This window comes from Montipora foliosa, chromosome 4, assembly GCF_036669935.1.
Source record: "Montipora foliosa isolate CH-2021 chromosome 4, ASM3666993v2, whole genome shotgun sequence".
NCBI lineage: Eukaryota > Metazoa > Cnidaria > Anthozoa > Scleractinia > Acroporidae > Montipora > Montipora foliosa.
In genome coordinates this window covers 20,052,166-20,067,206 of record NC_090872.1, presented here as the reverse complement: position 1 = coordinate 20,067,206, position 15,041 = coordinate 20,052,166, and the positions used below count along the sequence as shown (strand labels likewise).

The 15,041-nt window shown below is 37.8% G+C and overlaps 2 protein-coding genes across 2 annotated transcripts in view; one reads left to right on the top strand and one right to left on the bottom strand.

Annotated features, from left to right (window-relative positions):
- Window positions 1-7,253, bottom strand: part of LOC138000221 (THO complex subunit 2-like) — a 39,420-nt gene extending 32,167 nt beyond the window's left edge. Inside the window, exons 1-10 of the mRNA XM_068846474.1 lie at window positions 7,155-7,253; window positions 7,008-7,084; window positions 6,846-6,937; window positions 5,784-5,835; window positions 5,558-5,628; window positions 4,124-4,245; window positions 3,374-3,507; window positions 2,497-2,663; window positions 841-936; window positions 294-389 (exon numbers count right to left, since the gene is read on the bottom strand). Of these exons, the coding sequence (XP_068702575.1) occupies window positions 294-389; window positions 841-936; window positions 2,497-2,663; window positions 3,374-3,507; window positions 4,124-4,245; window positions 5,558-5,628; window positions 5,784-5,835; window positions 6,846-6,937; window positions 7,008-7,084; window positions 7,155-7,219 (972 nt within the window). The 5' untranslated portion in view covers window positions 7,220-7,253. The remainder of the gene's footprint in view (window positions 1-293; window positions 390-840; window positions 937-2,496; window positions 2,664-3,373; window positions 3,508-4,123; window positions 4,246-5,557; window positions 5,629-5,783; window positions 5,836-6,845; window positions 6,938-7,007; window positions 7,085-7,154) is intronic.
- A 70-nt stretch (window positions 7,254-7,323) lies between these two features.
- LOC138000223 (probable GTP-binding protein EngB) lies at window positions 7,324-15,002 on the top strand. Its single transcript, XM_068846476.1, has 6 exons — window positions 7,324-7,601; window positions 8,870-8,962; window positions 9,418-9,575; window positions 10,681-10,780; window positions 11,547-11,668; window positions 13,444-15,002. Exons 1-6 carry the CDS (start codon window positions 7,374-7,376, stop codon window positions 13,529-13,531), a joined length of 789 nt encoding a protein of 262 aa, XP_068702577.1. The 5' UTR covers window positions 7,324-7,373; the 3' UTR covers window positions 13,532-15,002.
- The last annotated feature ends 39 nt before the right edge of the window (window positions 15,003-15,041 follow it).

Genomic DNA, 15,041 nt, shown 5'->3' with positions numbered 1-15,041 from the left:
TCACAGCCCTTGTTAATTAATTCTGTGGGACGTTAAAGATTCCAAACTCTATTCAAAAAGAGTTGGGGAAAGAGTTCCCGGTGTTGTGGTCTGACGTTCCCAGCATGTGGTCGGCTTGGCAGGATTAGCTTGAAGGGCTTTTGTGTGAATGAGACCACAATCGTGTAAAACAGCCAGAAATCAGGCTACTTAGCCAAGTCCTGGAGCGTAACACACTCACACACTCCACTGACACAGCAACAATTTCTTTGGAAACCAAACCTGTCATATGATAAAAACATACATGTACTTACAGCTAGCACAGCAACATTCATTTTTCTTGCTTCTTGCTTTGCATCTTCAATTCTCGTTTCATTGCTAGCAACAATGTCAGTATCTGAAGGGCTCAGCTTCAAAACAAAAATCACAATATCATTATTTATTTTTCTCATTGCAAACAAGCTAGTCTGAGTAAAAAAAACAACAAAGTCATACAGGCAATAAAATGTCAAAAAAAACAAAATTCCACAAATTTAATAGACATAATTAACTAAAGTACATGTGCAGTGAGTGCCTCTCACGCGCATCACACGTTCCAGTGTATTTGTGAAATGACAAAATGGAAAATGTGACAGACTACAGCATGACATTTCCCTTCTCAGGAGGGGCACTATCTCTACTCACATCAGATAAATGTGTAGATGTCTGATGTACAGTTTGTGAATATATCAAGTTGCCTGATAATCATACTGTAACTCACAATGTAAAATGGGACCAAATCAGTCTCTGAAGCATGGGCTACTGATGGGTTAAGTTATGACAGAAATATACCATAATAATTTATCATATAAGTACACTCACATGCAAATAAAGATCATCCAATTGCAGCAGTTTGTGCTTTATGAGAAGGGCAGCAAGATGGAAAAGAGAGTGAGGAGTGGGCAAATCTGGCTGATCCTATAAGGGAAGAGCCATCAAAAATAAACTAATGGCAAATGAAGTTGAGACAGTTACAGGACCTGTACAAGTAACCATACAGGCCTACAATAAGCACCATATGCATGGATGCAAGATAATAATAAGACAACACAGTTTAACTTGTTGATTTTGTTCAAAATACTATTTTAACACAGTCCCATCCGGCATGCAAACATCTATATCTACATGTACATTTGTATGTTCCAGCACTCGGCAAAGTCCCTTTTGGCCTTGCAAATGTTTTGTCTTAGGTGGTTAAGACTTTTTAAAGGCATCACACCAAACCAGCCACTTCTGCTGGAGCTACACACATACAAAGGTTGGCTTAAATGCAAACTGCTAACATTACCAAACAACATACATGTAAAACAAAAGAAAGAGATGCAGTGTAAATATATGAATAAAAACTACATTTAGAGGCTGAGAACACCCTTCTTCCCATTGTCCAATTCCAAATGCTACTCCACCCTAGATCCTCCCCAGATGCTGCAATTGTTTTTGGTCAGCAACAAGAATACAGTACAGTTTTGAACCAGGAACTTCACCAATCGTAGACTTACAAAATGTACATGTACACGCAGCATCAGAAGTGCAGAAAACTTGTAACTACAACAGTTCCCATGGTACCTTAACAGCACATGTACAGTTACGACAACTGCACATGTTTTGGAAAGGACTTCCATTGTTAATTTTTTTAATGCATCTGGGAAAGAAATTAGCCAAGAATTTGCTGAGCTGTTTTCATCTTCAATATCTGCCTTGCTATGCCAAAACATTAAAAACCCACGTCCCAAAATCTTTTGAAATATTTATATAAGGCTTTATTATTTGATTTTGGCTGAACAGAATTACATTAAATTTACAATAATTTTAAAATGTACAATATTACAATTAAAATCATTAATAAGGATAAAATAATAATTATAATTAAATAAATAGAATAAAAATAATAAAAATAAAATATAGACTATGCTTTATGATTTGTTTCCTAACAATCTAGCCCCACGCTGTATGAAAGAGTTCATGTTCCTATTCGTTCGTGGAATGGGAACTCGCACCCGTTGAGCCCTAAGGGAATACGATTGGGGTCTTGAAATTAGAAATTTACAGCAAGGATGGAGACCTTCTGAATCTAAGATTTCTTTAAAAGAGTGTGCTGTGTGACTGTCCCTTGTTACATCCAGGGGCTCCACAGTCTCTCTGGCTAGACCTAAGATGTCTAAAGAGCGATTTTGAATATGCTGTAGATCCTCAGCCAGATAGTTTGGGATGCCTCCCCAGATGGGTGATGCGTATTCAAGAAGTGGACGAATTTTTGTTATATGTATACGTAGTCAGTCCAACTTCGGTGGGTAAGTTGGCTTTGCGACACGCGCGCAGGAAGTAGAGACGCTTACTTGCTTTAGTTACAATTTCATCTATGTGTGTATTCCACCTTAAGTCTGTCTGAGCATGCACTCCGAGCAACTTGAAAACTTCTACCCTCTCCAACTCTAATCGAACTAGGGGCATGAATAAGGAAACAGTATAATACCATACCTTATAAAACTGAAATTTGAATCCCATAATGTGGCAAAGAGCAGACGATTCGTATTTCTCCATGAAAGACTTCAACAGAGGAAGAAAGAAGTCTTCTAATTCTATACGACATTCAAATGAGTCAAGAAGAACATCTAAAGTCTTGTTGGGGTCCAAGTTGAACCGACCTGCGTAAAAAGAAACAATAATCACTTGAAACTTGCTACAAGAATTGTTGCTAGGAAGAAAAGTAATAACCCAGACTCCATTGAGTGAAAGCAGAAGCGCATGACGTTGAAGCGTGTAACTTGCAACTCTTTTTCTTGGAACAAAGCTGGGGATTTTAGCACACTAATTTTATGCCCAAATATGGGCAAAAATAAGATTGAAGCTGCACGCAATGGAAAATGAATCCAAATAAGGAAATTTTTAAACTAAAAAACTCCAGCTCTGAACAAGAGTCAAACGTTTCAAGGTCATGAGCTTCTGGTGAAAGGTTATGGCTCAAAGCTAACTTCTGTGAGTACATTTTAACTGCATTTGCTCAATAGTCAATAATAGAGATCCCGAAAACAAATAGCTTTATTTAACCATTCAGATTCTTTTGAAATCAATATCCAAAAAAAAAAAAAACCACAAATAAATTAATGGACCTAATCGGCTAACTCAATGTTGTACCCAATTCAACTCTCCAGGGATTACGATTCTTTGTGTATTGTATTTGCGTGATAATGTAGCATTCATATTTAAATGATATGGAAATACCTGGAACAAAATGTTTTATTCCCACCAAAGGGTTTGAATTGGGTACAACATTGAGTTAGCCGATTAGGTCTATTAATTACTTAAGTTAGAAGAACTATTGTTATTTATTGGATAAAAAGAACATTTTTCTAACCTATCAATGACTTGATATTTTCCAGTGCCCTTGAGCTTGTAACATGTCTGCTAATCTCTTGACCCAGTTCAGTTACCAGTTTGGCATAACCCTCACTCTCTTCTCGCACTAAATTAAACTTTTGCTGCTTATAACTAAAAGGGAATTCAATCAAAAATTCATGCTCTTGGGGATCTCTAAAGTCAGCTGAAAATTTATCCACTTTCTCAGGAATTTTTTTCCTGATTTGAAAAATTAGTGCTATTCCCCTCAAAATTAAATGCATACTTTTTTAAGAACCTAAATTTCATATGTTTATTTAAATTTTGATTTGAGTAAACACTGCTTCCATACAATTTTTATTTGACAACTAATACCAAGGCTATCGAAAACCAAATTGACACCAACCGTGGTAACTGTACAAAATGTAGCTACCACAGCAACATAATTATGTTGCAATTATATATGGGCTTCCAACAACTCAGCCATTGGATGTTACCTGTGTAAGTGATTCTACAAGAATCAGCTGTAGAGAGCTATGAAACAAGAGATTTTCATAACTGCAAATAACCCAGTATTACTTTCAACGTAGCAAAGAACTGACTGTGAATGCAGCTTTCTTCCATGGACAATATAAATAATAAGTATGTGAATAAAAGAACTGACTCCAGTACTCGCTTCTACATGTATTACTATAAAATATTATAGTTTATTTATGATGCACTTTAATTTAAGAAATATTTATGTCAAAGTAAAAACATGAATACACACAATAGCTTGGTCTTGGTCCTGACATATTTTTGATTGAAGGCTTTTTGTGATGGAATGAGTCCTAATGTATCCAATGTTTCTACATCCAGGCGTTCTTTAAGCAGAGCTTCCGGAACTACTCCCTAAAATCAGGCACATGCAAATGTCACCAGAACTGTCCCAAGCTTCGTAAGTAGGTGGAAAATGATTAGAATTAATGTAGGTGTGACAAACGGTGACTTGTACAGATAAGCCCCTGGTCACAGTCCTTAGGAAGAGGTTCCGTTAAGGTTTGAAGCGGGGGGGGGAGGGGGGGGCATATGGGTTTAACACCCAGGCAAAGTATTCGGAAGGCCCTTTGGGCCTTCCCACAAAATGTTGAAATTCTTAAGTTGCAGAGATGTGTTTTCCTGCATTCTGAATGTTCCTCAACCACAGAAAAATCAAACCTTTTGTAGACAATTGATGATTTGATACCAATATCCACACGAAAATTCATTCATTACCGTGACACAACAAAGTGCACTCACATCTTGGCCTTTTCTCAGCTGGAGGCAATTCAACTCACAAGGAAAAATAATCAGCGATCGACAGCGATCTTTTCTGGGCAGCCATAGCAAAAAATGCAACATTGGGACATTTCAGGTGGTCTCTTATGGTGTACAATTCTTTTGGCAATCTGTAACTATGGAGTGATTCATTCTGAGTTTAATGTGGTTTACGAAATTGAATGCAGCATATGAAATTGTGACATTTTGACAAAAGAAAGCAGTTCAATAAAAGGACAAAACTGTACTTTCAAAATTAGTCTTTGTATTTGAAAAAAACCAGTCGAGATGTTGAGATGTTGAATGCAACCAAGCAAAGTCATGTGCACAGCCAGTCAGTTTGCTCAGTGCCCGGCCCTAAATGAAACCCCTGCTTAAGGACAGCTAGTTTAAGATGGGAAGAAAACTCAGTGATCAGATAGCACTACTAAAACTACACTACTATAACAAACTATTAGACATTAGTGACTACCATTACCAGCCAAGCTTGTGTGTGTTAAGACATTAAATAAAACAAGAAAATGCAGATGGAAACAATACATTTATTATAAAATTGCATATTGCATCATCATCATCACCAACATCATCAATACACCCAACATAATAGCCATTTACAGTGTACATCCTTGATATTGGACATCCATGTTATGATCAATTATTGACACCTGTCAAAACAAGGTATCTGCTGACCAGTATCATGTGACCATATCGCGAGCTCAAGTTTAGAGCTCATCGAGGTCAACTGTTGACCGCTGACCAGATACCGGTTTTTGATTGGATCACAGGCTCAAGCTAGGTTAGCTTCTTGTACATTTGGTTGAATATCACAGCAGCTCTGCTTTTAGGCTTGGCTAAATCTATATATTTGGATTTACTCTCAAAAATATATATATATTCAGTAACATACCACTGATGCTGCAACAAGAGACAGGAATCTTTCTCTGCTTGGCTTGTCCTCAGCACATTGACTTTCCACATCTGTAGGATTATGAATACACACCAGGAACCATAGGATACATAGAGTGGAGGCAGAAACACAGCAAATACAATCACGTAAACACTGAAGTCAGCAGCTGAGAGAACAACAAAAGTTATTTTAAAGTAACAGCAATAATTGGATAGAGCTTGTGTACCCAAGATACAGAATAGGTCAGCTAGCAGAGATGAGCTTCCTGGGTGGACTTCCTGAAAGACAAAATGATATGAAAAAAACCTTAGGTATGCTCTGTTAGGATCAACTTTTTCTTCTGCACAAAAATTTGGTTTTATCAACGGAGTTGATGATGTAAATTGGCCACTGTACAGGGATTCTAAAAACTGACGTTTCGAGCATTAGCCCTTCGTCTTCACTCTGACAAAGGGCTAACGCTCGAAACGTCAGCTTTCAGAATCCCTGTGCGGTGGTCAATTTACATTATCAACTCTGTTGATAAAACCAAATTTTTGTGTACTACTTCCCCACCGATGCAGCACCACAGTTTCTTTAGAAACTACCCCTTTTTTCTTCTGCAACCTGATTAGGTTGAAGGTGTTCAAGTTCCTCCTAGAGTGCTTCAATTTTTCTGAAATAAAATTTAATGGTTACTCCTTTAACTCAATAACCCATCGACTCCTGGGAGTGAGACTTTTACTCTGTCTAACGCCATATTACATTCAGTAATATCACATTCAATAATAACAGATTATGTCTTCATGTAAGGCACCTGCCATGTTTAAGAAGGGAGAAAATGGTCAACTTGTTTATTTTTCAGTCAATTACGTGTAATCAGTGTTTCCAGTCTAGTGTGCCATTCACGGGATATTAAAAAACAGTTGGCCCAGTACGATACTGGATATTAATAATAATAATAATTTATTATATGCATACTTATTATATATTCAACAAAATATCACGTTTTTGATTGGTCAATGACGAATGCATAAATAGGTTAAAGAGTGCAATACGGAAATTGCTATGGAAACTAAGCGATGGAGTGATTTTGTTGAGTATATAATGAATAAAAAACCTGTATGAACTTGCTCATACATTCGTTATTTATGGTCACTCGTGATGTTTTGAAAGTTCTGAAATTGCACACGCCTACGGCTCATGCATGAGAACTCTCAAAACATCACTCGTGCCCATAAACCACGAAATGCAATCGCGTCCATAGGATTTCCTAGACTTATAACTAAGTTTCAGCCCTTGACCTTACCGCGACATCAGACAGCAGGGACACAACATCGTCATGCTTCAGGTTGCCTTGAATGACGTGACAAAACACTTCATAGATGACACGTTTGAGATCTAAAAGAGAACCAGTCACAATTGAAGTCATCAGCACCAGTTTGACATAACCAGCAACTACAGTACAAACCGTTTTCTCCGCACTGAAAGTGGGAATCGGACAGCTCTCCATCCTTGCTCCGAACGCAGTTCTTGCACAACCGAAACCTGCCAAATAATGAGAGGTCTGTTAAGATGAGATTTTTAGAAACTCCTCAAAAGAATTCAACGAACATACACTTCATCTTTGCCAGATTTTTCCCAGTTTTTTACGGCATTTGATAGGACGACCATGGCAGCCATATTTTCCTCCACATGGCGCAAATATCCCGGATGTAGAAACCGCTAAATACATTATCGCTGGCGCATAGAAATCACTCGTAAGCCGCCATCTTGGGACCCTTGGACGTTACACGCTGGAAAAGACTGGAAACGATCAACATGCCATTTGTACGAGATGTTCCACCTTCCTGAATTTCACCGTGAAAAAGCTCTTTTCCTTTTATTGTGGAGATTTTTCTATCACAAAGGTTCACCTCGAGCAAAAGAATCTCAATCTGTTTTTAATCCCACATCAGGAATTCTAGCCCGAGCTGACAAAGAATTTCAATTACTGGGTCCCAAAGCTGTCTTTCAGGGATCAGCAGTCAAAACCGAGGAAGCTCCTAACCTTAAGTTACCCGAGGTAGTGTATATACTTTAAATTCAATTGTGTTGCAATGAGCTGCGTACGTACTCGAAACATTGTTATAAGCAATTTCAACTGGATTGTTAAACAATGGTTGAAACACAGTGTAACACTAGTGTACTTTTGTGTACTTTATTATATGACTGGCTCCGTGAGCGGGCAAGATGAAACAAATCCCGCGCTGTGATTGGCTACCCGAGCGGGCAAGCTGGAGCGATAGCAACCTCGTTCCCAGGGTCTCTCTTCTCTGCCTCCATTGTCGTTTCTCAACGACAATGGAGGCACAGAAGAGAGACCCTGGGAACGAGGTTGGAGCGATACTGCCCGCTCGGGATTTCTCGCCTGGTCGCGCAAGATCAGAGGATCATGTTTTAAGTCATATAAGAAATCCTTTATTGACCAAACTTGTTCTGTCAAGATGTCTGGATATTGGCCTCGTTCTTTTTTTGCGTGTTTATGAAAACACAAAAAAAGAACTTGGCCAATATCCAGCCATCTTGACCTCACGCTTGGTCAATAACCCATATATATCAACTCACTGGTGTTTTGAATCCCTAGGGGAACACTGAACAAGAGAACCTAGTGTTAACTCCCCAATGCGACAACCAATGTCATTTGCATAGGTTACATAGGCACCCCAAGCTTATGTTGTAATTTTGTCAATGTTTTCATTCATTCATTTTATTTCCTCCATTTCATGAGAATTACAAGAGTATCAAAGATTCACCATAATAAACATTGGAGAAGGGCAACAATATAGGTAACACTGTACACTGAGCTTCAAACCTGGCAAAACATATACATGTATCAGCACTCATTTACCAGAAAGTCAGCTAATGTTTTTGATACTCAGTTCAGTGTTCCAGATAAGAGATGGATCCTGTGTCTAAAACACAACAATACTTAATGGCAACTCTGAATTACAATATTATGGATGGGCAGATAATATTATTGTAACACAACAGAGGAATCAATGGGAGTGCTACCTTAATTCCCATTTTATCTTTCTAAGCATTTGTCCTAGTAATGGAAATGTCACTTAAGGACAGAGAAAAACTCTGACCAGGGTGGGAATTGAACCCCCAGCTTCAGGATTAAATCTCTGTTGCTCTACCCACTGAGGTAGAAAGTCAGATGGGAGCAGGCTGTGTGTATTTCTGTTGAAATATCAGGTATACATAGCCATGTGGCCATTTTTTTGAAAAAATGTACCCTTCTTGACAATTTTACAGTAGACTTAACAAAATTATGCATTGTTTGTACAGGTTGCCTTTATTGGTAGGACAAGTGTTGGCAAGTCATCTCTCATAAATGCTCTTCTGAACCAGACAAAACTTGTGAAAACATCTAAAACACCAGTAAGTGTAATGAAATCATGTAAAACTAATCAAATGATTACTGAGTATATGCAATCCTGACCAAAATGTGCTCAATAGAATGTTGGATACCTTTTTTAATGCAAAAATATGTCATGCTCTTCTCAGCCCTTATCTCACAAATACTTGTACAACGAACCATTCCTTACATGATTACAATATAATTATTTGTGTCCATGAATGAGTTTTGGGTTACCCGTTCCTTGAGTCCCACATCCTCTTTGCACTTAAACCAGTGTTCTCTGTTCCCCCTAGTAAGATGCGTTCATTAGGATAACTTGCTATTTATTTAACTTTATTTACTTTAAATTATCTTTTGGTGTCTACAGCTGTATGTGTCAATAAAGGCTTTAAGTCTGTCAATAAAAGAGCCTTTGATTGTAATAAGCATGGTAATATGCCTCTACACCGATGTTATGCTTTGTATTCTTTTCAAGGGTCATACACGTCTTGTGAATTTCTACAATATTGGTTCAAAGTTTTACCTTGTGGATCTACCTGGTTATGGATATGTACAAGGTGTTGGAAAGGAACAGGGAACTCGCCACTTTGTCAAAGTAGCTGAGAAGTACCTTAAACAGAGGGCAGGGAAAGAGTAAGTTAAATTAATTTTGTTTTCTCCTTGGGCAGAGACTCGTGTGGAGTTAAATAATAATATTTACCACATCTTTAATTAAATCAAAATTGAAGTCTAAAAATTTTTAGAAAATGAATAAACGCTAAGATTTTTAAAATACATGCAAAAAAGCGAACAACATTTCAGCGCTATGTTACACCATTTTCAAAGTGAAAAAGTATAAGGTGTAATACAAATATATAAAATGCGAAACAATACGTAAAATATTTGCAGGTCCTATGGGTATAATTCCCAAGGTAAGAAACACAATAAGGAAAAAAGAAAAGGAAAAAATTAATGAACAAAAGTGCCACGTAAACAGTTTGGCACAAACGGAGTCAGCTTGTGTGTTAAGAGAAGGCTTGATGTCCTTTATATACAACATCTCGTAGACTAAGCAGTCAAACTTGCTGTTACATTTCCTCAGAACTTTGAAAAGGTGGTCAGTCTTTGTTCTGTTGGTGCCATGCTGTGTTTCAAGGTGTTTCCCGATGGCTGAAATAACCATGATTATTCAGCCATCGGGAAACACCCAAATATTGTAGTTTTCTCTACTTGCCCTCTCTTATGTACATGTGTAACCACTGCTCCCCTCAACTAGCTTTTGCCAACTGTGAGCAGTGCATAATGAACGTGTTTTGTATTGTAATGAAATTCTACAGTAAACTATTAAATTAAATTTAAAATGTTATTAACGGTAAAAATTAGGTCATTGACTGAGTCCTAGGAGTGAGACGGAATATATTTTACTAATACCAGATGATTTTACTCGTCGAGGGGAGGGAGGGGGGGGGGGGGGGGGTAAGCAGTGGCATATCCAGACCTGGAGGTAAGGTGGGGGCCCGCTCTCAAACATTTTGTTTTTGCCCTTTTACAGTTTTGGTGTTTTATGGTGTTTTGGTGGCTTTGGTCCAAAAATGAGGGGGGAGGGGGGTACCCTAGGATGCCCCCAAATGACGAGTAGAATCGTCTGGCATTAGAGTCAAATCTGTTAAATCTCACTCCCAGGAGTCAATGGGTTAATGCAACATTCAGCTGCTTCACATAAAGGGTCCATGACATTGATTTTCCTTTTTTTTTTAAGATTAAGGAGCATTTGCCTTCTCATTGATGGGAAAGTTGGAGTGACAAAAAATGACATGATAGCTTTTGAAATGATGGGAGAACTGGATGCACCCTTTCAGGTACATACATATACAACTCACCCCACCGCACTGATTCCATATCAAAAAATTCTGTGACACTCCCTTACCTTCATACTCTGCTCAAATGGAACCAAACAGCCATAATTTGTAACAAAGGACAGCATTGAGATTTCTGTAGTATACAATTTAGATTTATTAACTTTAAGCAGAAACCCATAAGGGTTGAAACGTGTAACGTGCGTTCACAGCTTCCGAATATTCAGTGCGAACTGATTGGTTGAATGTTTCAGTGCTAAGCACCATATTTGGAAACCCCTCACTTTTGTTGTTCCAAATATGGTACTTAGCAAATTGAATGTTCCGAAGCTTGTTTCCCAGCACACAAGGGGCCGTTACACGTTTCAACCCTTATGGGTTTCTGCTTTAAGTTAGTGATATGAATTAATTATGACACACCAGTGTCAAAATGTCAGCAACAACAACAACAACACTTTTTACAAGCTGCTTACTAAGGTAAAAAGCAGTCTGCAGTAGGCATATCAAAACTGTTCGTGGTGGGATACTTACAGTAGATTATGACTTCATAGAAGAGACCCAAAAATAAGAAAACAGGAAAAAAAAATAACATAGAAATAGTAGCAAGAGTCACTGAAAGGCTGCGAGAGTGGAAAATGAAGCAATCAAAAAGAAAAGGGAACTTTCATTTGTGACTGTAGATATGAACGATTCCACCTTGAGATTGTGGTAATGCAAAGAAAATTTGTACAATATTGTTTTCTTCACAGTGATTGCTGTATTCCTTTAGGTAGTTTTGACAAAAATGGACAAGTTGCACAAAGGAAGACATCAGGTGATGATAGACGAAGTTTACAGGGTGCGAGAAAGGTTCAAGTTGAACAGCTGTTTTCCCCACATATTTCCAGTCAGGTTTGTTTTTATTTTGAAGGAAACACATGCGTCTACCTTCTGTGTCTTTTAATCATACACATAGCTAACCAAAGATGTTAATCATCTTGTCAACCTTGCTCAGATATCATTGATTCTCACACTCTCCTATCACAATATCACATCAAAAATGTTAATCATCTTGTCAACCTTGCTCAGATATCATTGATTCTCACACTCTCCTATCACAATATCACATCAAGTTTAAATGGACACACAGTATAGTAACACAATTTTGTTGACAAATGTGTCTTCAAAGTAATTGCTGCTGGTTAACAAACCTCAGTATGACCTTGTCTACAATCCTGGGACACTTGTTAAAATTGTTTAAAATTAAGACCATCTGTCATACAGTGTTGGTTGGAATCCGGGAAACATTCAGAAATGCTGCAATTTGTTTCAACATTGCTTACGGGAGGGAGGGTGCGGTTATAATGAGGGGAATTACAATAAAAACCCAGAGTACTATAAGAACCTAGATTTTTCCAACTTTCCCGAAATACGTTCTTACAGAAATGGTATTTAGTGAGATTTTAGGCTACTTAGGTTCTTAAGGTGGCTCAAACTGGTTTCAACAATCTGGAGGGAATGTGTTATTACAAAGATTAACTCTACAACACTATTCCACTTAATGGCAAAGTTATGGTACCACATGAAACACCAATAATTCTTTAACAGGATGCACATATTAATGCTATGCAGTAAATTACCATTGCAACAGAAGAACCATATAAAAACTCCCTATATTTTGTGTTTAAGCACTAAAATCTCAATAACGAACTCGGTGACCCCCATTTTTTATTGCCAGAAAAGTGATTAGCAGGCTAAGACCAAACTCTCAGCAAAGTTAAAAAAAATTCTCCGCAGCGGATTCAGAGCCGCCTTAATTTTTTTAATTGTGAAGGTGGCTATGAATCTGCTCCTGAGATTTTTTTAAACTTTGCAGAAAGTTTTATCCTAACATGCTAATCACTCTCCAGCGATAAAAAATGGGGGTCACTGAGTTCATTTTTGAGGTATATGCATTTAAAGACAAAATATAGGCTGTTTTAGATGGCTCTTTTGTTGCCATGGTAACACATTACGTCGCATTACTCAGTCCATCTTGTTAAGCATCTATTGGTGTTTCAAAGTGAAAACGTTTGGTAAGTTCAACCCTTCCAAATAGTACAGTTTGTTGAAAGTGCTAAAACTGGTTTGAGCTGCCTTAAATAGGTTTTTAACTTGATAAGGGCACTAGTGATCAGCACAGATAACTATTAAAGGGCATATTGTGATATGGAAATAGGTATAGCCGTGAGTGCTGTATTGAATAATTATCTAGAATACAGTTTAGATGATAACCATCATGATACAGTAAATTTGAATCTTACTGAGTGAAACCTAGACAAAAATTTCTCTCTGTATTTTCATCTGTGCCTTCATTTGTGTAAAAGAGAACCTACAATTAGCTTCTTATGAAAAGGGGTTTTAAAATGAAAATTTTACGCGGGTATTTACAGAATTATAAAATATCAGATAAACTTTTAATTGAAGCGATTTTTGAGCTCATTGTTAAAAAGTGTCCGAGGATTGTAGGTGTCTAATTTTCAAAACCTATGGCCTCGCTTTATAAGAGTGCTTCAGAAAGCACATATAGTAGACCATACATGGACTCTCTAGGTGAGATGGTTGGAAGATTGCCATAAAGTTGTAGAAATTCCCTGCTTCATTTTAATTAACATTTGTGAAACCTAACTTTTATCCTCATTTTACAGTGCCAAGGGGAAGACAGGATTGTCAGAACTCAGATACTTTATTTGTTTGAGTGTGGGATTTACCAAACCCTTTACGAACATACTGTAGAAGAGATAAAGTGCAACAGTTGAAATCAGCAAGTAATTGGGAAGTGACCACTCTAATCACAAGGAATAAAGCAAACAGCTGAGCTCAAAGTTCATTCCTGGAACAAATCTTTCACAGACAATTCTGTGGCCCTAGACTAAAACAAGATTACTGGTATTCAAAGCATGGAAATGATTAAAGGAAAGAACAATATTTTGGACCAGTCATCTGTAAAGGTTGCATCGGATTACAGCCTAAAATTGTAACTGACTGTTGAATAGGAAATATCAAAGTAATACAAGAAGCAACTGGAGGCTTGACTTTGTGATATTATGGCATCCAACACCTTTTTTCTTAATTCTGTCAGATGGTTTAATGGTTTTGTCCGTAAATCAAAATCAATGGCAATGCTCAAAGGCAGTCCTGTGAGACAGTCTTGCAGCCTAATGCTTGATGGTGCCACACTTCATGTCCGCTCATGATACTTCAGCTCCTCGTCATTATCAACACCCACATCTTTCATCAGCATCATCAACATTGTTCTGATGCCCAAAAAAGTTTCTTAAGTATGCAGCAAGGGAATAGTTACAGATGCTTCAACCGACCCCTCTCATTTGTTGTCACACCTTCTCCGGCTCACCTGGTACCTCTTCTTTGAGCTACCTGGCCCAAGATACCATGATGCACCGGTGGCTCAGTTGGTTGAGCATTGGGCTGTCGTACAGGAGGACCCCAGCCGGATAAACACCCAGGATCTTAAAATAACTGAGTAAAAAGTTCTGCCTTTGTAATTTCATCTGCAAATTGTTAGACTTTCAAGTCTCTTGGATAAGGACCTATAAACTGTCGGCCGCATCTCATAAATATCTTCTGTGTTCGTAAGTTCCTTGTGGAACATTAAAGAACCTACACACTATTCGAGAAGAGTGTGACTGTCCTGTTCTAAACAGAAGAAGTAGCCGGCTTGGCATGATGTTGTTTAAAAAGGCTTATGGTGCATGAGGCCACCTAAGCAGAAACAGCCATAAGTCAACAGGATTTTTCCGAGTGCTGGAACGTGTAGAAAATCAAAATGGACTGTACGCCGATTTTTAGCTGTCCCGGGAAACGTAATACGAAAACCCTGGCAACTTCATGTAAAAGCGATGGATAAATTTGGGGTCTTGTGGATATTCTAAGGCCTTTTCATAATTTCTTGTAAATCATGTGCAAGAAGAGTCCACTTCAAGACAGTGGAAATCAACATGATCACTGTAAAGTCTTGTGAAAATCAGAGATAACATACCACTGTCATAGATGCACAAAATACCAAAGTACTTTTCTTAAAATGTATAAAAAAGCATTTACTCAGTATTTGAGATCTTTTTTTGTACAAGTGCAACCAGAATTCTGGTCTTACTCTGCAAGGCCAAAAACTATTTCATAAAAGAATTACAGAACATGGTGCTGGAGAAGACGAAATGTAGTTTCAAAAATAGATCTTGTACTTTACTAGTGGTGTACGAGTGTGCAATATTTTCCATCCGAGTTA

What these genes read in the sequence shown, in the direction of transcription:
- LOC138000223 (XM_068846476.1), top strand. Translation starts at nt 7,374, where the DNA reads ATGTTCCACCTTCCTGAATTTCACCGTGAAAAAGCTCTTTTCCTTTTA. An exon ending in TGAAAACATCTAAAACACCA is followed by an intron (nt 8,963 to 9,417) that starts GTAAGTGTAATG and finishes ATTCTTTTCAAG; the next exon opens with GGTCATACACGTCTTGTGAA. An exon ending in AAACAGAGGGCAGGGAAAGA is followed by an intron (nt 9,576 to 10,680) that starts GTAAGTTAAATT and finishes TTTTTTTTTAAG; the next exon opens with ATTAAGGAGCATTTGCCTTC.